General features: G+C 39.4%; 1 protein-coding gene across 3 annotated transcripts in view; it reads right to left on the bottom strand.

Annotated features, from left to right (window-relative positions):
- Window positions 1-27,375, bottom strand: part of NT5DC2 (5'-nucleotidase domain containing 2) — a 49,445-nt gene that overhangs the window by 18,752 nt on the left and 3,318 nt on the right. For 2 of the 3 annotated variants that reach the window (XM_075183086.1, XM_075183084.1), the window contains exons 2-8: window positions 27,179-27,363; window positions 24,269-24,343; window positions 22,109-22,164; window positions 20,671-20,764; window positions 13,798-13,926; window positions 4,696-4,756; window positions 1,045-1,147 (exon numbers count right to left, since the gene is read on the bottom strand). In XM_075183086.1, the coding sequence (XP_075039187.1) occupies window positions 1,045-1,147; window positions 4,696-4,756; window positions 13,798-13,926; window positions 20,671-20,764; window positions 22,109-22,164; window positions 24,269-24,343; window positions 27,179-27,363 (703 nt within the window). The remainder of the gene's footprint in view (window positions 1-1,044; window positions 1,148-4,695; window positions 4,757-13,797; window positions 13,927-20,670; window positions 20,765-22,108; window positions 22,165-24,268; window positions 24,344-27,178; window positions 27,364-27,375) is intronic. The other variant, XM_075183087.1, reaches the window with a different exon arrangement.

The following is a 27,375-nucleotide window of genomic DNA, read 5'->3' on the forward strand; positions in this document are numbered from 1 at the left end:
GATTATTGATTGATTGATTATTTGCTGATTATTTATTTATTGATTACTCTTGATTAAACTACAGATTCCTGGTAACTACACACTTAGCTGGCTGTATAATGCAATTCATGAGCCAGCTGGGGGAAAATGTATCAAGCTGAGAGTTTTCTGGCGGGTTTGAAAAGTGGAGATGTTGCTTATAGCAACCAATCAGATTCTAGTTGTCAATTTGTAGAATGTATTAAATAAATGATAGGAAGAATCTGATTGGTTTTTCAAACTCGCCAGAAAACTCTCAGATTGATACATTTACCCCCTGATCTTTTTCTTACTGCATATATAGTTCTATATATGCAGTAATATCTGCAGGTCCAGGAATTAGAGTGCAGCAATTTACTGCACACATGCAACTTACTACACCATGTACCTGGAGCATATTTGCCCACACTTCGGGAATATCCGGGAGACTCCCAAATTCCGGGTAGGTCTCCCAGACTCTCCATAGAGCAGGCCATTCTCCCGCATCCTGCCCACTTCCTAGTGAAATGACTAACTATGTGTATGGTCACTGGACAGGGGCTGGCTGGCAAATTTTAGCCCGGCAAGAGTTTGCTCAGGAGCCTATTAGGAACATATTAAAGGAAAGAAAATGTAGGTAGCCCACTGACCCAGCCCAAGGTATACCACTATAGGACCAGCTCAGGGGACAGATGTCCACCCTACCCCCTCGCTGACCCCTGTCACTGGGCATCCATTAGGAACAGTAGCAAGCCAGGGTCATGCTGGGGACCTTAGAGGAGCGAGGCTGAACCCCTGCCTGGATAATGTTCTGATGTGAGGAACAGGAAATGAGACTGAAAGATGAGGGGGGAAGTGGATTTTATACCTTATAGCTTTGCAACGGTCTGTCCTATGCCTGGAGGGAAGAACCCACTGGTGCCGCTGACATGTGGAGGTGAGTGGGAAAAAATATATATTAGTTTGATTCAAATGTATAAAATGTTCAATTTAGCAGCACTTTAAGCATGTTCCGTAGACTGGTACATGATATGGCACAATTCTTACACAAAAGCGAAGGGGCTGTTGGTAATAAGAAATAGTTTCTTATTGTGGTTCACAAGCCTCTTCAACACAGCATAGACCTCCTCTCCACGCAGAATGTAGTGCTCTGAAATTAGAGGAGAGTGGTAATTATACACATGCTACTATTTCCTGATTTATTGTTTTAAAAATGTCAGTATTTGAGTGTATTTTACGGGGCCCACCGTGGAGTGAAATTATTGTACTTTATGTAGCACATGGCTTGACAAATCCCAGTCGCCAAGTCATCGTGGCAACTAAAAATGCACCTGGCTGCTTGAGCATTGGACACATGAAAATACTGCATATATGATTGTAATATACCGCATGTGGTTTTGCAACAGTTTTTTTTTGTTTTGTTTTTTTATCATTTATGTGTTATTTGTGTTGCAGACTATTCTTTACACATGAATACATACGTTTATGCATTAACACAATCTCCAGGTCTCTAGACTGTGTACCTATATTTAATTTAGCTTATTGCCCAGCCCCCTAGACCTGACATAGATAAGCGACACAATCAGAACGCCTAGGTTGTGACATCACTGATCGGCACCAGAGTTTCCCAGGTTCAAATTCCAAGCTATGGGACATCATTAGCTGTAGGATTGCCTGGGGTCGCTTTTCATTTGTATACTTATCATATGGATAATATATAATCTAGCATCATGAAGGGTTGAGTGTGACTAACCTTTTTACGTATGTCAAGAACCTAGCTGGATATTATCATCGCAGGTCATATGTATATGCCTTTAAGTGGGTGGTACACTATCCTACAACAGTGACTCTGATGGTGTATTTCTTGTCCATTCCCTCATAGGAATTTTGGCCTCTATGTTATTAATGGGCACTTTTTGTTTGAGTACTGTGCAGCATTGATCTTTATTGAACATTATTTCAAGTGTGATGCATCTATGTTTTATATACTTTTATACATTCATGGTGCTGTGTGATCTGACCAAATCATGTTTAACTCTGCAGAGTGATCCTATCCTGGGATTTACAATAATGCTGGACTGGAGAAAGTATTTGCTAACATTAGTTTGAACTATCAATTTGAATGATATTGGTCTATTTCAACTTTTTTTAAATTTATAATAGTGTGGTAGGCCACAGCTAGGTACATTATGCAGCGGTTTGCAGGACTGTATAATAGTACAGTCTGGTATAATCATGGAGTGGGTCACAGGTTGGTATTACAGTGTGGCAGGTCACAGGCTGGTATAACATTGAGGCTGGTATAACAGTGTGGTGGGTTAATGGTCTGTATCCCTGTTCTGGTCTGTATCCCTGTTCTGTTCATGTATGTATGCTTTGTATTTACAACAGTCTGGCACTTTGGAGAATTGTGGTATCCTACAAACAGGCAATGACGGTGATAGTGTGGTGGATCACAAGCTGGTGCAATAATGTGGTAAGTAACTGGCTTGTATATTAGTGTGTTGGGTAAGGCTGGTATGTTAGTGTGGTGGATCACAGGCTGGTATATTAATGTAGTGAGTAACTGGCTTGTATATTAGTGTGTTGGGTAACAGGCTGGTATGTTAGTGTGGTGGATCACAGGCTGGTATATTAATGTGGTAAGTAACTGGCTTGTATATAAGTGTGTTGGGTAACAGGCTGGTATGTTAGTGTGGTTGATCACAGGCTGGTATATTAATGTGGTAAGTAACTGGCTTGTATATTAGTGTGGTGGGTAACAGGGAAGTATTCATTGTAATCATATTTAGTATAGCAATCAGTGGTTTCCAGTACACTAACTGCTTTTAAGATGCTAGCCATGTGAACATAATGCCCAGCATCTTAGGGCTTAACTTCCAACAGCAGCAGCTCAAGTCAGTCAGTCAGTGTGGAGCAAGCCAGCGTGTCTCAGATGATCAGACCTGTTTGTTGCTCAGGTTAGGCAGGGCAGAAAACTGACCAATGGTTAATTTCTACCCACTTTAAAACCGCAGATATTTCACTACTATATAAACATAATTTCAGTATATACCTCCCACATAATCTTCTTCTTACAGATATAAAACTGTTAGAAATTTGTGAGGCAGCTGCAAATTACAAGGTGGAGCCGAGAAGAGTCACCCCACCAAGGAAAAAGTTGTTTTGAATTGCACCTCAATTCAGACGCTATACCCAGAGAGTTCAACTGTCATCGTTGTTGCCATCTCTGTCCTCCGTTGATGGTCTACATGGCCTTTTTAGTGGCTACCACAACTTCTTTGAACATGGGGCACACATGTCCTAGCTCTGTGTCCACCAGCGAACATGATGCCAAAGAAAAATACCGGGCACACAGCTACTCCAATCTGGTGTACAACCACCACAAGAGTGCCCGTGTAACACAAAATGAATGCCTTGTTCAGAACCAGAAGACTATAAATGGTGAAAGTTAGTAATGCTTGCCAGTAGCTGACTGTCTTAATATTTCTACAATGACTAGTTTATTCTTTCATTTCTCTAGTCATTCCAACCATACCATACCACCAACAGCTGCACAGAAATGCCAGTCACCAATGGCTGCTTTGATATTGGTGGCTGATAATGCCACCAATATTAAGGCAGCCACAACAGCAATGCACTTTCCCCACCATGAGCTACAATTGTTATTCCACTACCTTATGTATCAAGTGTTCCTCACACCTTTTACACTGTCAGTTCATTTGGGGAGGACCATCTTTACCTTCTGTGTCATGTCATTGTACGTAATTTGTCTGTATTATGATCCCCTCAATGTACAGCACTGCATAATATGTTAGAGCTTTATAAATAAATAATAATTGTAATAACAGAGTAGGAAAGTGGCGTGAATAGGTATCTGTGTCACCCAACGCTTCTTCCCCTCCAAATAAAAGTGCCAAGTTATTTTGTGGGGGAATCGTATTGTCAAAACTCATGGAAGTTGTGAGGCACTGTTGTTTATAGTGTGTGGAGGCACTACTGGTTATAGTGTGAGGCACTGCTGGTTATAGTGTGTGGAAGCACTACTGGTTATAGTGTGAGGCACTGCTGGTTATAGTGTGTGGAGGCACTACTGGTTATAGTGTGAGGCACTGCTGGGTATAGTGTGAGGCACAGCCTGGTGAAATGTATGGGGAATGACTAGTATAATATGTCTTGCATTATACAGCAAGACAGTGAAAATCGAGAGTAATAAAGAGGTCCCCTCCTTGGCTCCTCCTAAATGTATGCAATCAGACCCACAAATTGCTAAGTTTGTCACTTCTAGGTTAGACTGACCATTGTGTGCTATTTAATCAATCAAATGCAGTTCTATGAAGAGGGCCATAAATATGAAAACGATCTAGGGGAGTCCCTCCTAGTGCAAGATAAATATATTTTAAATTTCTGTTTACGTGCAAAATTTTGGACACTTGAGGATTCCTCATCTATCTCTCTCCATTACAAATGTCGTCTTTCTGCAAGCTCTGCTGAACATGAGATCTCACATGTGGTGCTAGGATGTTCTGCGTATGCCCTACAAACAGCATTTTCAAGTGCACAGACGCCATCTTTGTAATTGCATGGAGGTGTGAAGTGCAAAATCAAACTTTTGCACCAATCTGTGTTATGCAGACTCACTGGCGTTAAGTGTGTGCTCTCTGGAATTCTATATAATGAGTTTTTCAGTTGACTTACCCAAGTCCTCCTCGATCCATTCATACATCATTCCTTTGATATGGACATCTCCTATCGCATCCTGGAAAGAAAGGAGACACCAGAATTGGGTGAACAACTTAAATGGTGGCCATCTCATCCCTTACATAAATCAATATAAACATGTACAGTAACTGAAAGTATACAAATATTGTTAATTTAGCTGTATTAGATCAACCAACAAACAGAAATAAATAGGTTTGAGCTTTGCAGCAATAAAAGCATTTTTAAAATTAATTTCCTGCATTTGGCTGTCCTGTAAAACTTGCTTCCTGAGACAGTGACCTCAAATTGCCTCATTAATAATACAAACATATAGGTACAATATGCATTAGTCTCGTACACATATAAACTTTTAGTGCTTCACTTCAAAGTATTGCCTAACAGAAGTGTGTAAAATGATATAATCTTCACCTACTTGTCACCAATATAATTCATATTAGGGGATACTCCATATGATTCATATTGTAAGGGACTCGAGGTTAAAATTTCTATGGACAGTGGTCTTTGTCTTGAATGGTCTTAAGCTGGGTACACACTATTGCATTTTACTTCAGATTCGATTTCTGTGACGATTTTACCAACAACTGAAAGTCCGATGAGCATACAGATTCATGTATATACACCAACACAATTTACCTTCAGATCTGCGATCTTCATCTCCCATAACCATCTGCTGAAAAGATCATGGAAGCGCACACACTCTTACAATATCTGAAGGTGTGTGGAAGCCAATGTCACCACCTTGCACAACTGTACTACAGAGGCTTGATAAAGCTTGGGATACGTTCACAGATTTGGCACAGTGAACTTTGACAAGATGACAGGAGTTTTAGGGTCTTACCCTACCTGTGTGAGGTCCTGAGGAAAAGATCAGGGAATCAAGTCTTCTGAACAAAATCGTGGCTGAAATGTAAGTCTTGAGTGTAGTACCACTTCTCGATAGTGCAACAGAGAGGGCAAATGGAAGGAAGATACCACCTTGAGAAACATTTTGTTAACCAGCTGCCACACTGCCTAGTCATTGTGGAACAAAAGGACTAGCCCCTTGCAAGAGAGGGTTACAGTTTCAGATCCCTTTCTCACTGAGGGTATGGCCACGAGTAGAGGGTCTCTAAACATTCTAAACATTGTCAAATCTAGAAGAATATCTGATAAGGATTCAAATTTTCATGTCCTGGGGTTTTGCTGGAGAACAGTAGGGAGAGGCTACAGGAGCCACACCCTGAAGGACCATATGCATGTGAGAAATGGAAGCAAGAGAATGTTGACAACTGCAAGCACTGAAACCCACAAGGCTTTGGGTGGGTAGGATTCTTATCCGCACCTTAAAATTTAGAAACTCCAGAATCTTTGTATATTTGGACAGATAATTGTTTCCTTGACCTAGGCTTTTTTGGAAAGATTAGATCAGTTTCAACAGCCTTGCTGCAAAAGCCATGAGTGGTCGGTTGGAAAGCAGTACTGGTCTCTAAGATAGCAAGTACAGTCGAGATGGGCAAGCTAGGAACCAGGCTTTCCTGGGCCAGTCTGGGCCTATGAAAATAGGTGCAAGTTTCTCCTGCTTGATCTATTAGGTTTCTCACAGAAACATGGCCAGGGGGGGCAGTGATACACTAGCCAGGGGTGCCAGTGCACAATTATGGTGGCCATGTCCTCTGTCAAGGGGGCTCTGCACCAACCCACAAGTCGTTAAACCTAGATGCTGTAACAAGAGGCCATAAGGTCTACCTTAGGTGCTCTCCCAAATGAACATAAGACCATGAGAACTTCAACACTTCTGGACAAAGTGCCCATTTTCCCAGTTTCAATGTTTGTGATTGAGAAGTCAGAGAGAATGTTTTCCACTTCCCAGAATTCGAGCTAGTCTTATCGCAGGAATGCGTGCCTCTGTTCAGGACAAGATCCTTGAGACCTCTGCCACTGCTTCTACTTCTATGTTCCTCACTGATGATGGATATATGCTACTTCCAATGGCATTAGCCGTCTCTGTTCATACAGGGTGCAAACCCCCTAGGTTTTGCCTTTAATAAAATTGCCATTTAAAATATAGCCAGCAAACCCACCCAGCGATTTAACAAAACCGGACTTTCATACATTTACCCCTGGTGTTTGATTAAATAGCCAAAAGTTGACAAAGTGGATAAGGCTAGGTGCAGGCTGGCACCGTTCTCCTCCTTTGATGAAGCCCTGATTACAAGATCATCCAGAAAGGATCTAGAATCAAAGCACTGCTATGATCACCACCATTACCTTTCAAAGTCATCAACATGCTGAAGGGGGAAGCATCATAAATTATAAGTGCTGGTCCAGGACGGTAAATCGAAGGGTATATTGTGACATGGAGAAAAGCACCCTTGATATTAATGGAGGATTTTACTTGCTTCATAGACAGCTCCTCTCTCAGCAATTCCATCTTGAAACAGAAGGTCCTCATGTTGAGCGATTTCAAGTCCAAAAAATGAAGGTCTGACCTGTCCTTGTTGGGGTCAAAAAGAGGTTCTGTAAATATCCCTTGAAGTGTGGTACTCAAAATAACACTCCCCGATAGACAAGAGCCTACTGAGCTTGCTAGAGAGAAATAACAATCCAAGCTTTGAGAAAAATTGACTCAAACATATTTCCAAAATATTGGCATTGCCGGTCTGTGCCAGTTATACCTCCCAATACAGTCAGAGTATGCCTCCTTGGGAGTGGAGTGAAGGAGTCATGAAAAGGAGTGCTTGTTGACTCCAAATCCCGCCTCAGCCAGTGTCTGAGAAGAAGGTCTGAACTGTTTGCTCCATGAGCTGCGAGCTGAAATTCCGCGAGTAAACTACCGTATTAACGCTTTTCGCGCGCAATATTACCGTATAAACGGTAATATTTTTCGAGCGCTCATTTTTCAGCGTTAACGCTAACAATTGAATACGCCCCAAAAGGTCCTTATCGCCTAGCAGATGATTTTCTGGAGCTTACAACAAAAGGAGAGAAGATAATGACTTCCTGGGAGCGTTTCAAAGTGGAATGCGCAAACCAGATCTTCAGCCAAACAGTGTTACGAAGGGCAATGGCAAACGCATAACTTGCACTTTATGTGGCACTTCGCAGCTGTACAGGTCACCAGTGCAATCTGTACAATCAGCTAAGCCAGCTTGGAGGGGGAAGTGCTATCTAAGAGGCCTCTTAGTGGCCTGGTTACTCTGAAATGATGTACCCTGATGTACCCTGTAAATTAGACCCTTTGGGTCTAATTTGCACATTTAACAAAAACCCACAAAGGTGGATGCTTTAAATGTGTTTTCCCACTGAAAAACAGCAGAAATAAAGAACTATGAAAAACAGCTGCCTGGTTCTTTCTTACTGTTGTTATTCTTGTGGGCTTTACTGCTGCAACTGGCAAATTACCTACTTATCAAGTGGGGGAGAATGAAAAAAGTGTTGTGACCCATAGCAACTAATTAAATATTAGTTTTGATCAATCTTGTACATGCCCACACATACTTTTTTTATTATCTGAAACGTCCTTTGTATAGATATTGATATGGATCTCCATTCACTCCTATTAATGAAAATTTTTAACATGTTGGTAGTGCCAGGCTCTGCCATAAAAAAATATGAAAGCTGCTGAACATGGTTATATGCATATAACAGAAAACAAGCTTTTATAAGAAACAAAAATATATTCAAGAAACAACAAAATTCAAAACTGTATATAATTTCCAGGATGTGCATTTACCCATGGAAATATGTGTCCCAAGCAATATTTTGTAATATTACGAACTAATACCCTTTAATTTGTTCTGTAAGCATTCCTCACCATCTGTTATAAAATACAATGCTTACATTGTCTAGCCAGTCAGTCTACCCCTGAATTAAGACATAGCAAGAATTAAACCTATAATAATAAAATACTATTATAATGCTCCCTCTTTATACCAACCTACTATTTAACAATACTCTCCCTTTGTGGCCGGGTATATTGTTGCCTGGTCTTTACTGTTGTTACTCTTGTGGTCCTTACTCTTGTGACACCCATAAAGTTTTGCAGTCATGGCCCTATAAATGTTATAAATTAGTAGCTCCCACTTGCAGGACCTTAGTAAATGCACGGCTCTGTGTGATATCCATTGCGGTGAATCAATAGAGGGGTTTGGCTATTGACTTTAGGGGATGTGGCAGAAGCTCTGCCAGGCCCTATCAATAAATAATCTGAGCCCCTCAGTGCCCACTGGGCCCTAGGCTGGAGGTTAGGTTGCTTAATGGATAATCCAGCTCTAGCTTATTGTATCCAGGGCCGGATTAACCATAGGACTAACTGGGCTACAGCCCAGGGGCCTATGGCATCGAGGGGGCCCTTTGAAAGTGCACAGCAGCAGTATTGATCAGGCGGGAGCGCCCCTGGCGTGATCAGTGCTGCTGAGCACTTTCCCTGCAGTCCTTCTCCGGCGCGCTGTAGTCTCCTTACTGAGGAGATCTCGTGAGTCTCACTCTCACGAGATCTCCTCAGTAAAGAGAGCACAGCGCGCCAGAGAAGGAGTTAAGTGCCGTGGGGGGGGGGGGCGCTCGGGCAGCTCCGATCACGGGGGGGCGCAATCAGCTCCGATCACGGGGGAGGCCTCACGGGGGAATGGAGGCCCCCTTAGCCCAGGGGCCTCCATTCCCTTAATCCGGCCCTGATTGTATCTGGCTTATTTTTGGGTAGGTGGAAAATTAATTACAATGTCATGAACACGCTCCCAGCTTCCGTGACGTTGTGTGTTTACTGTATGAGGTCACACACAATTCCAGCCGCGGTCTCTCTCTACCTATCACACAGTTTATAGACCTACTGAATCACCCCCACACAGCACTCTCACGCCCCTACACACTTCAGGTTTGCCACCACCTATTGAATACGGGCAATAGGACCCCGATATACTGTCCCACACTGGCACACCAGGCTTCTAGCTACCCACAGGTTAGCAAAGCTCACACCAGCAAACAAAGGGTTAACTCATCACACCTTTAGACTGTTACACAAATGAAAATGTAAGCACACACTAGGCTTGTTAGTCAAATGTGTTAAGAAATCACACACCGGCATTCAAAGGGTTAACTTGGTCGAGCTATATTCTTCATAACAGACTAATGGATTTGTTAGAGTATCAAGGACGCAATTTATTAAATTATAGATTTAATATACAAAGGTACGGGGCATTCAGATATTTTAAAAAATTAATAAACAATTTATATAACATACACAAACAAAACAGTTTTAAATAAAAGGGATTAGATTCAGAGTATAATTTACATGAGTTGTATAATCTGTGCCATGGGAAATTGGGATTTTCCCAAAAGACTGACAATTTAACTGGTCTCAGCTTTTTAAAGACACCTTTTCACCTTTCCCCACCTCCTGGGGGGTTGTGGTCTGTGACACTTTTTCAATCACCATTTGTATGTTGCCTGATTTCCTACCCAATTCTACTATGTGACTTAACTTTTCAGTGGAGTGTCACACAGACCAAATTTTATTATTAATAGATACCCTATGAATTTACCCATCTTTTGATACTAAACAAACCTAGGTACACAGTGTCAGTTGAGTTTATACTCATTTCCTCAACTTCTCTGTATGGCAGAATTCTTAATTTGACATATGAGCTGTCCTTCATCATGCTATTGAGGAATATGTGGTTGATCACTATTTTTATTGATTTTAAGTGGCATATTTTAAAACTGACTTATTCTTGTCTATATAAAATATAGCCAAGTCAGCACATGGTCTCTTTGAGCCAGACACCATGCTGAGCAGTTCCTAAAAGTCTATTCCGGTGTCAAAACTCCATCCTAGACCAGGATATATCTCACCGCAGGGCCATTTGAAGCTGCTACAAGTGACACAGTGACTATCCTCTAACACTGGGATGTGCAGAGCCACAAAATACACACACAACAGACTCTCTGGCTTCACATTTTACACTTTAGTAGCTCAACTTATCAATTAATTCATTTGATATACCATATTAACACTGCAGTTATGATTTAGGCCTTATTCCTCACAAATATGTGATGGGTTAACCCTTATAAATAACTGTAAGTTCTCTATGTTCACGACATACAACTTTTCAGTTTTTCTCTTAAAATGCTCAATCTAGCTACATTTAGGTACTAAATTAATTAACTAATAGTGATACTGTCATGGATACTGTCTTTATTGCATGTCAGATTTCTGTTTTTAAAGAATTTGATTACATTAGTCGAAGCTGCCAAATGTGTCCCATTATAAGTTTATGAACAAGGCCTGATTTGCTGGAACCTAAGAGATGAGAGAGCATTCAGTCCTTTTATGGGGAGGAAAAGTCAACACACAAAACTAGATGCACACTGATTTTTACAACAGTGTTTCCAAAGGCCAGGAAAAGGTTAGGAGAATTGTTCAGTCAGATTGACAAAACCACATTTACCACTTCTCTTCAGCACTCGAAGTTATTGGTTTTGGAGACTTCAGTAAAATTGCTTCAACAAAGTAAAGAATTAACAGAAGTTAGAGTGCCAAGTTCTAATGTAAGGATCAGATAAGGAACAGGAATATTAGAGCCCAGATTACTATGTTTTCAAACAAAATAGATACATTTTTGCAGAATCTCCAGCTCACAGTTAGACAGGTTAGGAAATGTTTTAATATATTTTCAGAAAAAAAGCAACAAAGTTAATAGCAATAATTTGCAAATCAATGAATGAGGGGACTCCTAAAATAAGGGTGTTGAAGATTAAGGGTGATTTACCTAATAAGGGTGCTGAAGCCAACCAGGGCTGCTACATCTTACATAAATCTGGATAACTTCAATAGATAGGCCCAGGAAACATGTTTTCATATCCAACATGGGTCACCATGACATTATTCCTTCTAATAGTTTGAATTCCAGAGCTTCTCTGATATATTATAACTGTAGCATGCACAGTGAGCTGCAGCTGTAGTCTATATGTGGACAAAAGCAACAGGGCAGCCTATGTCCAATTTGGCAACCCAATCACACATATGTGGCCAAATCGGACAGATCCGGACATCTCACATTAGGGATTTTCTGGGTGCCAAGACATACACCTGAAAGAGCCCAAATATGGACGGTATTGGCTCTCTCTTTCAATTATGTCTAACACAACCTAGTTGACCTAGTGGAGTTGCAGCATGGATGGGCACCTTTAGAAATTGGTTGCTATGGATTACAGCACATTTTTGCACAGTTGTTTGATCTTTGATTTCATAAATGTCCCCACTCAGTGGCCAGATTAATAGATACAACTGTTCTTTCCATGTAACTGACTGTTCAATCAGTAACAGCATCATACGTGCAGACATTGCTGGTCGAGGTGATGATTCGGTTGAGAACAATCATTCAGAATTACATGACAGCAGCTCCTCTCTAAAGCTTGAAAGAGAATTACAGGAACATCTTTCTAAATGTGGTAAATAAAGGAATTGTCAGGATCTTTCTCCGGCTGCACTGCAGCATTGCCCATGGAGATGCTGCTTTGCCTCTGCAGCTCCAGTCTGCTGGACTAATGTTGGATTCTGTTATTATTGTTTAGGCCTGCAGTACCTCTGGCTTACCAGAGGTGCTGCTATTGTACTATTGCCTTTTTTCCCTCACTAGGAGGAGTTAACCTTCTCCTCCTGTTAATTACTGCACCTGTATCACTGACTATATATGCCTGCTCCTCACAATGCTCCTTGCTGGTAATTGTTGTTCCCTTGGACTTCCTGCAAGCTGCAATCTGTTTCTGTGTATCCTAGGTCCTGGCTGTTCACCTTGCTCAGCTAAGTTCACATGTACCTGCTGTTTGTATTCAGTGCTGTTTACCTGTCTCCAGCCACACCTGGATATCTGTTATTTATGCTCAGCTTTGCCTGGTCTGTGCCTTCCCTACATATCTGGATTGAGTTATTGCTTTAATAAAACAGTTTATGTTTTCACTATACTCCTGACTCCATAGCTGTCATTACAAGATTCCAGTTATTAGAACAGCAATGTGAAAGGACTATAACTTAGAGGGAAAGATACCCTAACAATATCATAAAATAATTCTATCCAGTAGCCAAACTAGAAAGCAGCATGTAACTTCTCACTTGCAGTGCCAAAGAAAAACATTGAGTTAGCCATTTCGTAGACATTGGGTCAACTGTGTTCCCATTGCCAGATTTCAATAAATAAAGCCTGTAGGCACATAAACCTTTGTATCCTACATCCCACCCCATCCACACCTATTTTACACAGAGGACAATACAGAGACATACCTCCCAGCCAGTGGTGGAACTAACATTGGTGCATCAGATGGAGATAATGGGGCCAGCTGCATGTGGAACTAGTGAGTTGTGGGCCATGGTTCCCTCCTCCCTGCACCGGGGCCCACGGCGCGCTAGTTTCACCCTTGCTCCCAGCAGTCCCCAGGTGGGATGGTTATAATTCACAGGCCCCGATAATGTATGCCTAGTTTGGGTGTATCTGACCATGGTTTGGGTTGATCATGGTAGGGCTTATTTATGTATTTATTTTTCTTCTTAAAATGTTTGGAGGTACATAGTACATCACTCACATGTACGGATCTTTCATAAGGCAACTGGGCTCTTGTCTAGGGGCCAGTTGGTACCGAGGGGCCTGGATTACTCTAACCAATTTTTTGTGCGTGTTTTTGACAAAAGGATGGAGGAGAGGGATCCCAAACCAGTATCTCGTCTAAGGCCCAATTGGGTCTTAATCAGGCTCTAATCAGTTGAAGCATATGCCTATGCTGGGAAGTGACACACTGGTGCTTCGTGTAGTGGCTTATTGCAGGCCCGGTAACTTGTCATTTATATTCTTCTTAACCCCTAACATATAATGTACCAGCGCCAGTGTGTCAGCATCCCAGCTATGAGCAGGCATATAGAGCAGATAAACTGTGTGCAGTGTCTGTGACTTAAATACACAGGTACAGAGAGCGCCAATGTGCCACTACTCTGATGATAAATCTGACCATTCAAATCATGTCAGCAAAATTAGTCATTTTCCTTAACGCTACTTCCCATGCAATAACACAAAGGTAAGCAATGTACACTAATGTAATCATTCTGATGCTTACTGTTGTATCCTTATAAAGATGAACTGGGTCGAACTCAATGCCATTGCTGATGAAGAAATCGGTAACACAAGAAATCAAAGTCATCTCGGGTAGAGAGAAAATGTCCATGAACTGTTTCATTGTTGGACCCTGGAAAAAACATACAAAATTGTACTAAACAGTTGAAACTATAACTTCTTCCTCAAATTAGGTATTTTGTTAATAACATCAATTTACTTCACATTAAGGCTGGTGTCACAGGGGAATTTTAGATGGCACACTTTTTCTGATAGCTCTGTGATCTGACACGCATGTAGTGATGCAGAATAGTGGAGGTAAGAATGTTTATTTGGGGTCTATTTAAGAAACAGTGAAGACCCATTTTGCCCTTTTAAACTCTGGCAAAATGCCCTGTTACAGCTTTTTGTTCGTTAACGAAGGGTTAACTTAATTACCGGAGTTTACTGCATAGACCTCCACGGGGACAGCAGTTTTAGTTAATTTATTAAGCTGCGTTAAGCTAAATAATGCGATCTCAGGATGACACTGTCTTTTTCAATGGGAGACAGCTGAAGCCTCTCCGGCTTCGCTGGAGTCTTCATGGGGAAAGTGCTAAGCGCATGAGCATAGCGCTTTTTCCATTCTCTGTCAGTTAGGCGGGGGGTCATAGCCGGGGCTGCCAGAGCAGCATGGTAATTTGCAGTGATACATATTGATGGCTACTGCACAGGAGTCATAAATAGACCCCCATGTCACATAATTCCAAACGGCCGTGGTAACAGCAGTAAGCCACAATTGGTGGACCTTGAAAGGAACGGGACTTATATTTAAGTTGTCTTGGATTCGACAGAAAGTGGTCGTGATTGGTCAGAAAGTGATTCGATTGGTTGGAGTTTCTGTGAATCGGGGTCATGGTTTGCATAGTTCTGGGGAAGGCTTACCTTGTCCGGATTTTGCCTGGATATATGTTGGGAGGTTTAAAGTCACTCAGCCTAGCCCTGTGACAGAGACGATCTATGGGGCATATTCAATTGTTGAATATGCCCGCGGCGTTAAAACTATTACCGGTATTACGGTAATAGTAAGCCGTATTTCAGCTCGCAGCTCCCTGAGCCGCGAGCTGAAATCCAGCGAGAAAAGTACCGTAATACCGGTATTTACGCACACTATAGTGCGCAGGGCGCGTTAAATTTGACTGTAACGCCAACAATTAAATATGCCCCTATGAGTGTAATAAAAAAAGCTGAATCATCTGTATTACATTAGCCTTAAAGCGTGAGTGAGGCAAACACAGAGGGTATGAATAGATCATCACATCACCATGTAGATGAGGCAAAAAGAGCAGTGTGCTTGACTGCACACATATACCAAGGATAATAAAAAAAAAAATAACTGACCTTTTCTTTTGTACTGCAAAATGTATCACATTTATGGGCAAGTGCAGGAACAATGCAACATTCTAGTGAAAACTCAGAGCTCCCATGATTTTTTAAATAAAAAAAACTGCTATACCCATGTGATCTAAGGTTTACTTTTAAATCCCAATTAAGGTAATACAGGTACAGGAACCTAAACCAACGTGTCCTGTTAATTTGGGTTCACTAGGAGTAAGGAAAAATAGGATTTGTGAGTTAAAGTTTTGGAGTGGGGAAAAAAGGGGACAGTTAAAATCAGGAAGCCCTACCTAAAATACAATTTGTAGTGTATAAAGTGGCAGAAGTACTTTTTTTTTTGTAATTAAACAAATATGTAAATGACAACAAGTTCACGTCCTGTAGGCATCATTGTTTCTAACCATCAGTCAATTTCCTGACAGTAGAACAAAGTCACATTTGTGCCCATCAGTAGAGGGAAGGATAACAGTTGACAGGTGATTGCCCCCATGGCATATACCCAGGTTGTGTTGAAAAGGGAAGTTTGTGCCCTGCAAGAGTTTATAATGCTGGTAGGTTAGTTGCAGTTTGTCAGCCATTCAGTAAAGGTTTTGGGGAACAGCCTGAGCTGGGGATGTTTTATAAGCATATGAATAGGCTGGTTTCTTCTACCCAGTCCCTTATTCTTCATTGTCATGTTTAATTGTTAAACTGTATATAAAAATAGATGAGTCTCCCAAAAGTAGAGCTCCCTATTACCTGTCTGCCTGAATGCACAAGCAAATGCCACCAACATTCAACAATACATATAAAAAACAATGTATAAAAAGGCGCTGGTAATAATATAAACACGTTATCATCACATATTCAAAATCTGATGAGAAAAGATGTACAATGTCCACTTCAGAGTCCCTTCCTTATGGCTCATATAATCATGAGCAGTTTAAGCAATGTCCAACATAAAATTGTTTTCTTATAGGTCATTTGAGGATTCCTCCTGTAATTCTTATATATATATCGCAATGATCTCTCACGATATCTCAGCAGTAGTGTCAGAAACGCATGAAAAAATAAATAAATTGGAGACAAAAAGACATGCAGGTATCTGATTAGTGAATGAATCACCAATTAAAAACTTCTGAATACCCAGAGACACCGTTAAAGAAAGCTGTGTCGTTAATTAAGCAGCAAGGCACCATCACACGTGTATGGAGATATCTATTAAAAACCAGTAGGATATAATTCATCCAATACACTTACATAATTATTTGTAGATAAATCCACTTCCACGATAAGACTTTATATCCATATGCCACTCATAACCCAATTAAAAAGAAAAGAGTGGAAAAGACATCTAGTGCATTACCTCAGGAGTTGGGGAGTTATGGAGCTTTTCAGGAGGGTCCCAGCTACTGAGGCAATTGAGGGAGAGTGGGTCTCCAATGTCTACAAGAGTCAAAGTCCGTTTTTTGGCTTCCACAATGTGGTGTAGGAATGGCTGATTGGTTGTGCTTTTTATTCACCACCAAGCAAGCCTCATGTGTCTTTATTTCTAGGTAGGATAAGGGCATTTATGTAACAGTTAATGTTAAATCAATTACTAGGCACCTTAATTAAAGAGACATTAATATAACAACCTGCTATGAAAATAACAATTCTAAATTACACACAGCATTCACCACACATCATTTTTGGAACATTTTAGAATTACATCAAAATGCTGTCTGTCAGTAAACTTGTATATGATTGTCGGCAAGGAATATTTTGAAGGATTCAAAGTCCTGATAGGACATACTAAATAAACATACTAAATAACAAACTTTTTCTTCTGTGCACAGATATACACAACCTGGGTGACCTTCTTAAACCTGGAGAGCGAACAAATTAATTCACTGTGACGCACCTTATACACATCACTTGGGGACATCACTCGTGGTAGTGAATTATGCCACAACATTTTGTAAAGGTAAATTTTTTTACAGGTAGTCTAAGTAGCACATGCAGTGAAACAATTACACATTATCAACTTTATTTTCAGATTATATAAGTGGATAGAGATTATATAATGCTTTTTGACTCTATCGGTGCATCTTGTTATTGTTTATCTGTTTTAGTTGTGGTTTATATCGATAGCAGACATGGTACATTTATTTACTGTATATTCACATCTGTATTAGGAGAAAATGTTGCCATAATAAAGGATTCTTTAATTAACGAGTTATTAATTGGGTGTATAACTAAGAGTGCATCATAACTTGATGACCTCACAGTCCCTAGTGCACTGATTCTCATTCATTCTGATTCAGCCTGAGGACAGGCTACTTCTCTATGTGGACAGCAGGTGGACTCTAACAGAAATATGTTCTCTCATTTAACATTAATCTAAGAAGTCCAGAAACATTGTAGCTCTCTCAGATTACAATCATTCATCTCTACCACATGATACAGATCACATGAAAAACTAATTATGTCTACAAAGAGCTGAACGTGTATTTGACAAGAAACCAGTACACATAAGAGCTTAGCATCAGTTTATTAAAAGAAAAGACTAATTGCAGCTCAGTTTTATTTTGCCCAGAAATAGCCGGTATTAATAAACTGAATATGAATGCTCTTGTCAATGTTCATGGGCCTTATCATGGCACAGATTTTAGTAAAATATGTAATACCCTTGCAGCGCTACATATACCACTGCTGCAAATCAGAGAATTGTAACTTTACACCTAAGTATAAATAACATATGGAAAAAAATTGGTAAATCACTTTTTTGCGCTGAGGTTTCCCATACACAATTAGTAGAGTAAATCTAATAAATATATAAAACAGAAAAGAATACTTATATCGGTTGATGGTGTGATGTTCAAGTCCTTTCAAGCGATCATAGAAAATTTTCTGATAGTAAACAAACCATGCGGAAGAAAGAGAATGTACAATAGTGTAATACTGTATGTTACAACAATATATAGTCCTAAGTATTATTTTTGTATAATAATCTTTTTAAGTCTCCAATCCCAATGATTGTGACTAAAAAACTGATACAAACAATCAGTGTTTCACCATGTATAAAGAAATATTCCAAAACCTCTCGATAAATGTAAGAGAAAGAGAGGTATACTTTTTAGGTGGTAGCTAAAAACATTTATTAAATAAAAACATAGATGTTCCTACCGCGGAGTAAATAGTAATCAGCGTAAAAAGTATTTTCTATGATCGCTTGAAAGGACTTGAACATCACACCATCAACCGATACAAGTATTCTTTTCTGTTTAATATATTTATTAGATTTACTCTACTAATTGTGTATGGGAAACCTCAGAGCAAAAAAGTGATTTACCAATTTTTTTCCATATGGCACAGATTTTTTTTCAATGTAGAGTAGATGAAGATATTACATTATTTGTAGTAAATATTGTAATAGACACTTAATTAAAATACAGATTTAGCAGCTGACTGTGTATTACAAACATAAATTAAGTTTTGCAATTACTTCACTAGCCCTCTCTCAAACATAATACTCGATACGTCCATTTATTTTTTTATACTATTGGAAGCAGAGGCGGAACTAGCGAGCTGCGGGCCCCTGTGCAGGGAGCCGGGGAGGAGGGAACTAGGGCCCCCGAACCTATGCTTCTGCAATGCAACGGGCCCTATTATCTCCATGGGCCCCAGATGCATGGCACCTGCCACACCAATGGTAGTTCCGCCACTGACTGGAAGGCTTATTAATCTGTCTCTTCTATTTACTGCTATGATAGTAAAGGACTGCCAGAAAAAAGAGGGAAGAAAATAGAAAAGTAAAAAAAAATGTAAAATGCACGAAATGTAAAATGCACGTACTTCTGGAACAAACTGCTGGAATATAATGCAGGTCATGTGTGACATACTACTCAACTAAAACTAAACCAAAACATTTTTATGAATTGCAGATTAGATTGTATTTTTTGTATGTTAAAACAGATCAGATTAGCCTGATAATTATTCAGTAGCAAACTACCCTCTTAGTAAGAATATATGCATTGTCATTCATTTTTGTTTAAAACTATTGTAAGCAAACAGCAATTGGCTTTTATCTTTCTAGTGAAAGTTGAAAACATATGTTTGATTGGTTGCTCTGGTTTTAGTGCAGATTTATAGCTTAGAGCTATGTTAGGAAATAAACCTCTAAGTTAGCAAAAGCTGAATGTAGAAGAGATATCATTTAATAATAAAAAAAAACATTCATTATTTTCACGTGCACAAACTAATTCTTCATCCTTTTATTTTATATGTTTATTTCCAATGTAACTACTTAAAGCATAAGGTGCTTTCTCAGTGAGGATACAGCCTATTGGGTACAGTGCTGGAGTGGAAGGCTGCCAATGACCGCTTGGCTCGAGTGCTCAAAGAAAGAGGAATGGCAGTGCTAGATGTTTCTTAATCTCTTGCCACGTATCACTGAAGCTTATATGCTGCTTGTATTTGGTAAGAGTTAATGTAGAAAAGGTTAATTCATGGTAACTGCTTCACTCTAGAATCGGGGTCCATACCTTCCCCTTCCATCTCCCTAATTTGCCATAATCTATGTTGCCTGTGTCAGTTTAACTGAAACATTTTACTCATGCTTTAGAAACTGCACAACTGGAAACTATTCAGGTTGTCCTTGGGGGAAAAAACAATGTTTTCACTTTAAGTCATTTTTAAAGTTCAAACTGACTTGTAGGCTGACCATTTGTAATGTGCTGCAGTTGTTGTAGTATAGCTTTCAGCATGATTGGAATATCACCAGCTGAAAGAGCTTTTTCGGTGCCCTACTTTACATATAGTTGCCTGCTCTCCCAGAATGTCCGGGAAATTCCCAAATTTGTAGGAGTTCTCCTGGACTCCCGAGAGAGCAGCGTTATCATTATCATCATCATCATCATCATCATTTATTTATATAGCGCCACTGATTCCGCAGTGCTGTACAGAGAACTCACTCACATCAGTCCCTGCCCCATTGGAGCTTACAGTCTAAATTCTCTAACACACACACAGACAGACAGAGAGACTAGGGTCAATTTTGATAGCGGCCAATTAACCTACTAGTATGTTTTTGGAGTGTGGGAGCAAACCGGAGCACCCGGAGGAAACCCACGCAAACACAGGGAGAACATACAAACTCCTCACAGATAAGGCCATGGGTGGGAATTGAACTCATGACCCCAGTGCTGTGAGGCAGAAGTGCTAACCACTTAGCCACCGTGCCACCCACTTCTTCTCCCAGCTGTATTCTCACGCAAATTGCGGCATTTAAGCAGCTGGGGCGGAGCCTAATGACCCCTGCACTCGGCAATAGAATCTTCCCTCTGGGATCTCCCGGAGGGGAGCTACTAAAAGTTGGCAAGTATGGTTTATATTATAAGCGGTATTGGATATTGTTTAACAAAACATGGAACACATCATAAATAATTGCTTTCATACATCAAATAAAACAATCCATCAAACTTTAGAAGCAAATCAAATTTTAGAAGCAAATCAATTTAAATGATTTATAATAGTTTACCTTCCCATAGAAGTCACTCATCTGAAAGAGTGGGATATGCAATGTGCCCCCATATAAATCTATGACTTCCTCATCGGGAACAGGTTTGAGACCCCTATTAATGGTATTGTGGAAAAAGAACATTGATAATAAGGTCATTGAGCAAATCAAGGGTAAAAACACTCTACTAATAAGTAGGAAAATGAAGAAAGTACAAAGTAGCTGCTGGCACTGAATCATCCTGGCAGAGATGGTGGGATTGTCAACATTCCCAGACATGAAGCAAACAAAAGCAGACTTTGATTTGTGAAGCACTAAAGCAATTTTGGAAATAGTAATACTGGTAAAATGTGTGCTCATTTGTTTAATGCCTGCTAATGATAAAAAGCAGTTACTAATGGTAAACAAAAACCATAGTTCTATTCTATAACCTTTAAAGCTTACAACTTAACTTTGACATAGGGAGGTTTGAGAAAATAAATAAGCTAAGTAATATGATATCGATATTGTCAAGTACAGCAGTCGATAACCTGTGAGTCAGGAAACCAAGTTGGATCCCAGCATCAGTTTTTGGGGTCCTCTGAGTGTCAGATATACAATACATTCTATTGTGACCTCTCCTGGGGTCCATGGAAATGGAACACTGGTAATATCCCAGAACAGTTGCAAGTTTGGTTGAGCGCCATTGGTCTGGTAGTGGTTCACAAACCTAGTCCCAGGGCCCCCTAACAGTACAGGTTTTTCATGTGACAAGTGAAATTAGTACCACCGGTGGATCTGTACAATGTGTCAGTCAGTAATGAATACACCTGTGCTCCAGCAAGGAGATATGGAAAACATGCACTGTTAGGTGGTCAAGAGGACTGGGTTTGGGACACCCTGGTCTAGTACAACCTGAAAATCTACCACACATAGTTGACTTTTTTTAATAAATATAAATGATAATGTTATGCCCATAAAATTTGACCTATATGCTGGTAATATTGTGACCTCTTGGTCACCAGGCATATTTATCAACTGTTTTTTTCTGGCGATAGGACTGGTTACTGCGTTGCCCTATATATGAATATGCTATCACTAGCGATAAGATGCATTTACATGGAAAGGTATTTTAACAGGTATCACAATGACAATTATACCGCCTGTTCTAAGAAATATGGTCAAAATCATTTTTAAAAATTGCTTTGTTCTGACAATAATGTATTTTAAAAAAAACAATCAATATTATTTACACATTTATTTTAACTTTTTAAAATAAAATCTATCTATATTTCGATTTCTTTGTTTCATTCCTGGAAATGAAGCACAACCCTGGGCTTTCGATTCCACTACACAGTTAGTTAACCCTTCCCGCTCTGGACCACAAGAAGAGACAAAAAAAAAGATTTTTCACCACAATGGGCCATTCAATAATAAACAGGCCCCACAGCTTGTTAGTACATGATATAACTGCAGTTACCTGTATGCTGTTCCCAGTTGAATATAATGAAATGCATCAATCTTCATCAGTAGACTCTGTCCAAATATAAGATAATATTTGTATAATTGTCTGTTTTATTTACAGTATCAACATTAAAGAGTATAAACATCTATTGCAAATAGTGTATCTATTATGGCAATTTGTCTATGTTCTACACATAGCATCTGTCCTTTGAATATACAGTATATATATTATAGCAGTCTGACTACCTATTGTATATAACATATCTATAACTGAATTTGGAAACATGGCTCTTCACAAGTTCCCATGACTCCAAGCTAACCAGAGGTATAGTTCAATAAAATCCTAAACCTGATCTATGGTATTGCAGTCTGTCTGTATATTGTATATCTGTATATTGTATAAACAGTGTACGCTCAATTATACACTTGGAGAATGATTCAACTTGGGACGTAAGTCCCTGTGCATGCCGTATCTTGCATGAAATGACACTTACAACTGACTAGGAACGTGGTTTGGAACGGGGGAGGGAAGGGGCATATGATCGTAGGCCATGTAGAGTAAGAGCGTGCCCAGGGTGTGCCAAAGCAGATGTGGCTGATTCAAGTCCTGGGTTTCTCTTAAGTACGTGTATTTTAGCTCTATCATTTGCACCAGCTACAGGACAGGTGTACATGCCGACTGATAGTGATTACTAACATGGCATAATGTTTGTTTTATAAACTACACGTATACCTGCCACTAGATAGCACAGAACATGTATATGCAAGTAAGACAGACTACAGAAACGCATTTTATGTATAGTACGCATTAAAAACATCCTGATTTATGTATTTAGCATTTTTTTTTTAAAAAAATGGGGAAACAATTTACATATATTTTGATTAATGATTATAGTATTTTATAATATTTTATTTATTTTATAAAAATTTTTGTGCATGCGTTCAGATAAGACTTTATATTGCACATGTGCGTGTCCGGCACTCTGTTCTGTCTACATACAGCAAATAACGTTTAGGCAGAGCGTACTTATACCCAGATTCAAATGGAAACATAGATTGAGATCCGCTTGTATTTGAATATGGTCGAAACTATGCTCAAGTTCTGTGCTTGTTTTTTAAACGAAAGTTGTGTGCAGGTTCTGTCCGAAGATGAATCAGGATCTTGACTTATAAATATCATATTTCTCCAACTTCTTATTACTTTAAAACCATCCATTTAATTAAATTACACTTTAATGTTTTTCTACTCAAATACTGCTTAGTTTGGCCTAATTTATGGCATAAAATAAGTAACTGAGAGTGAAGGGACTGTCTTTATTACACTTGTCATTTTCCTGTGTATAAAGCATTGTTTTACATTGGGCAACGTGACTTCTCCAAGAAAGTACAACTGGAAGGGTGGAAAATGTTCCCCATTCAATGTATCGGAGGAGACCTATTGGTAAATGTATCAATCAGCGGTTACTTCTAAGCGGCGATTTTTGTTGGTTTTCCATCATTATTAAAAAAAAAGGCAATTTTATTAAAGGCAAAACCCGATGGGTTTAAAATTTTTGTCTCAAATGATGACTGCAAACCAGGTTTCTCTTAAGTAAGTGTCATCTGCACATTTACTCCCTGATCTTCACCAAAGTGCAGATGTTTTTGAAGAGTGGAAATGGCTATGCGACATTCTCCATAGTATGGAACATTTCTAAAAAATTACCTACACCCCACCATAGGCAAACCGAGGGGGGTTCCCTAGCGCCTGGAAACCCCCCTCCAAGCCTGGGGCACTGTATAATTGAGGTGGCTGGAACCTGCTGCCGCTTCACACAGCTCTGCTTGAAAAGGGAGAGCTGTGTGCACCTAACAGTAGTGCATGCAGCATTGCCCATGTATATTATGGGGATAGGAAGAGTTGTAGAGCAGCCAAGCACTGTCTAAAATTATAGCTTCGCCCCAATGCATGCTGCTCACGCCCACTGGCAGCGTGGTGTGGAAACCCCCCTCTACAAATCCTGCGTTTGCCCCTGCCCACCCCCATCCCCTTTATTTTATTTCAATAAACTCGCTCCACAAAATTCTGCACTGCTCTTCAAAACTAGCTACGTCTTAGCCATTTTGACAGTCAGAAATTACCTTTAGTATCTCTATATTATACCGATTGGCCTATGAATCCAGCAACGTTAGTTACCTTCTGTATATCATAATGAAGGCCTCTGATTGCAAATCCCGGGATATACTCATATTTCTTAATTCCTTCTGGATACTACAAAAAATGCACAGATACATTATATAGATATCAACATTTATTTAAAAGACAAAACATAATTGGGCTTATTTAATAATATACACTGTGACAAATGTCCTTTTACCCATAACAACTATTCAGGTTTTTACTGTCATTTTTTTAGTACAGGTAAGAAAATGACAGAAAATGTCTGGTTAGTTGTTAATATTACAGCACAGACAACACTATGTTATTCAATAAGCACAATTGTATCATTAAAAGAGCTATACAAGCACAAACATAAAAATAAAACATAATTATTAGTTTGCTCATAGTTCATATAGTAAGTAGAACTGGTAAGAGGTTTGACTAGAAGTAATTACAAAATGTGTTTTTCTGGGGTCAATGTTCCACAACCACAAAATTAAATATAACAAATTCCATACTTGATAGATGTTGGATTTTGAAAACTTCATGTGCAATTTTTTGTGCTTTCTCCTTTTACAAGCACTTACACAGTTATATGTGACAAGATCCCCTGGGTGAAAGCATTCATGACCCCAATATCATCCATAGCGAAACACTAGAAATACACCAAAATATTATTGATTTCGACCCCATACATTTAAAATTCTGAGAGCTCTGTCACTGCAAGCAGTGCAGGGTGCTTATAAAGACCATAAAATAGGTTGTGATAAAATGAAAGGTGAATTATAAGTCCCCAAGATGACTTACATTAAATATAATAAAATATGACTATAAAAAGACTTGCATTCTGATATAAAGAATACATTCACATATTGATTATGTTACAGATTAGGTGATAGGTTTACTAAAAATTGTTTGTGGCAGCAGTTTGAAACTGCATTAATATAGGGCACTTTGAGGCTGGAAAGTTCAAAACACCTAAACCATCTGCAGTTTAGTCAAAATCGCCAGAAAAAAGACCAGTTTCTGATAAGCTACATTGAACATGCCATTTGAGCTATCTTTCTATTTAGAACAGAAGAGGAGACATCACTGACTTATGAATTAGGGGGGCAATCATTATTTAATGACCATGGGGACATTTATTGATTGGAGGCAAAAAATTGTTTTCATTATATTAAGGGGACAATATTATTGTATTATTAAGCAATGGGGGCAATATGAATATATAATTATATTAAGGGAACAATAATTATTTGTGATGGGGACGCAATTTATACTGCGCACACATGGCACTGCAAGTGTCAGCTAGAGATGCTCAGGCTCGGTTTTCTGAAAACTGAACCCACCCGAACTTAGGGTACCCGAGTAGGCTCGCGAGTCGGCTCTGTACTTTTGCGCATCCTCGGATCTGAATCGAGGCAAAACGTCATAGTTGCGTTGTCGGATCTCGCGGGTTTTGGATTCCATAATTACCTCCCTCCCCAGGAGATTCAGCCGCATTGGTCGCATAGAAACAAGGGTAGCAGGGTTCTTGTCACTCTCCTTCTCCAGTGACATTTTCAGTGCCATTGCTCATACAGAAACAGGAGGGATAGCAGTGTTCTTGTCACTTGGCAAACATTGACTGGAAATGACTGGAAATTAATGTTATTGAGGTTAATAAGATAATGTAGGAACAAAATGAAGCCAAATTATGTGATTTTAGCCAAAACAATAAGAATTTTAGAAAAAAAAATAGGGATCCAAAACCAAAACCAAAACAAGCGAGGGCGGTTTTGTCAAAACCAAAACACGAAGTTAATCCAGATCCAAAACCAAAACACGTGGGTCAGTGAACATCTCTAGTTTCAGCATGCACTTGTGCATGCTGGCACTTGTAGTGCAACATATACTTAATCAAACTACACTTTAGTAAATCTAGCTCCAGATCTTGAATATGGAGTACAATTTTAAACACCTCGCTGTGAGAAGATGATAGGAGAAGATAACTTGAGATGGTTTAGGGGAGGGCAAACTAATTATTAAGGAGACTAAGTTATGAAGAGAGGTTAGAAGAAATAATTTACTTTGAACAATTAATATGTATAACTATATCCAAGGTCAATACAAAGATTTGTCTAATGAAATTTTCAGACCAACAATCACACAGAGGACAAGGAATCATCAGTAGCGAATACAAGGTTGGAATGTAAGATGTAGAATTTCAAATCACAGCAGGTGGTGATATCAAATTCACCAACAGAATTTAAATAAGCATTGGATGCCTATTCTTACAAGAAATGGTGTATGTAGCTATGATCAACATACAACACTATGGGGATGATTGATCCAGAAAATATACCCATTGGGGATCAGGAAGGATTACCCCCCTCCTGCTAAATTGGCAACTGTCACATTGGGGTGTTGGGGTTGCCTTCCTCTGGATAAATAAATTTACAATTTAAGATAGGTTAAACTTGATGGACGTGTGTCTTTTTCAATCTTATTATATAATTATGTAACTTTTTCTGACATTTTCACCTCAGCTTGTGTTTATGTTACAATGGCTGCAGTGCTAAAACTATCCAGATTCTTAACAGAGTTCTCATTTGCCTTCCAGTGTGATCACAAAATAATGTTCTGTAATAAAATATACAAAGAACAATATTTGTTGTTGTGTACTGTTATCGTTCAAAAAAAAAATAACCCTTTACTTTATACAGGTACAAGTTACTGGTGTTTTGCAAAAGGGCATGTTGACCACTCATGGATCAGTCACACCATCCCAGTACTGAGTCATTATTCCTAAAATTGAATCTTGGGAGGTAAGGTGATCTTCACCCTAGACCCAGTAATGGCCATGTTCTGGCTCATTTTGATGGACACCTAGCTCTTGTAACCACCATGTAGAAGGAAGACACCACACCATACAATAGACAGATACGAGTGAAGGATACATATTACCCTGTATTTCTGGATGAGGATATCCCTGGCAGTGTAGAATATTTTCTTGTGTAACATATCTGAATACTGAGCCAGTGTATAATCATAATCGAACCCGTAAATCTCAATGTCTGCCAGACTGATTTCATTGTTTGAGCATATGGTTGCTGGATTCAGAAGATTGCATACGCCTGGAGGAAGAAGATCTGAAAGATAAT

The sequence above is a fragment of the Mixophyes fleayi genome, chromosome 8 (genome assembly GCF_038048845.1).
Source record: "Mixophyes fleayi isolate aMixFle1 chromosome 8, aMixFle1.hap1, whole genome shotgun sequence".
Classification (NCBI taxonomy): Eukaryota; Metazoa; Chordata; class Amphibia; order Anura; family Limnodynastidae; genus Mixophyes; species Mixophyes fleayi.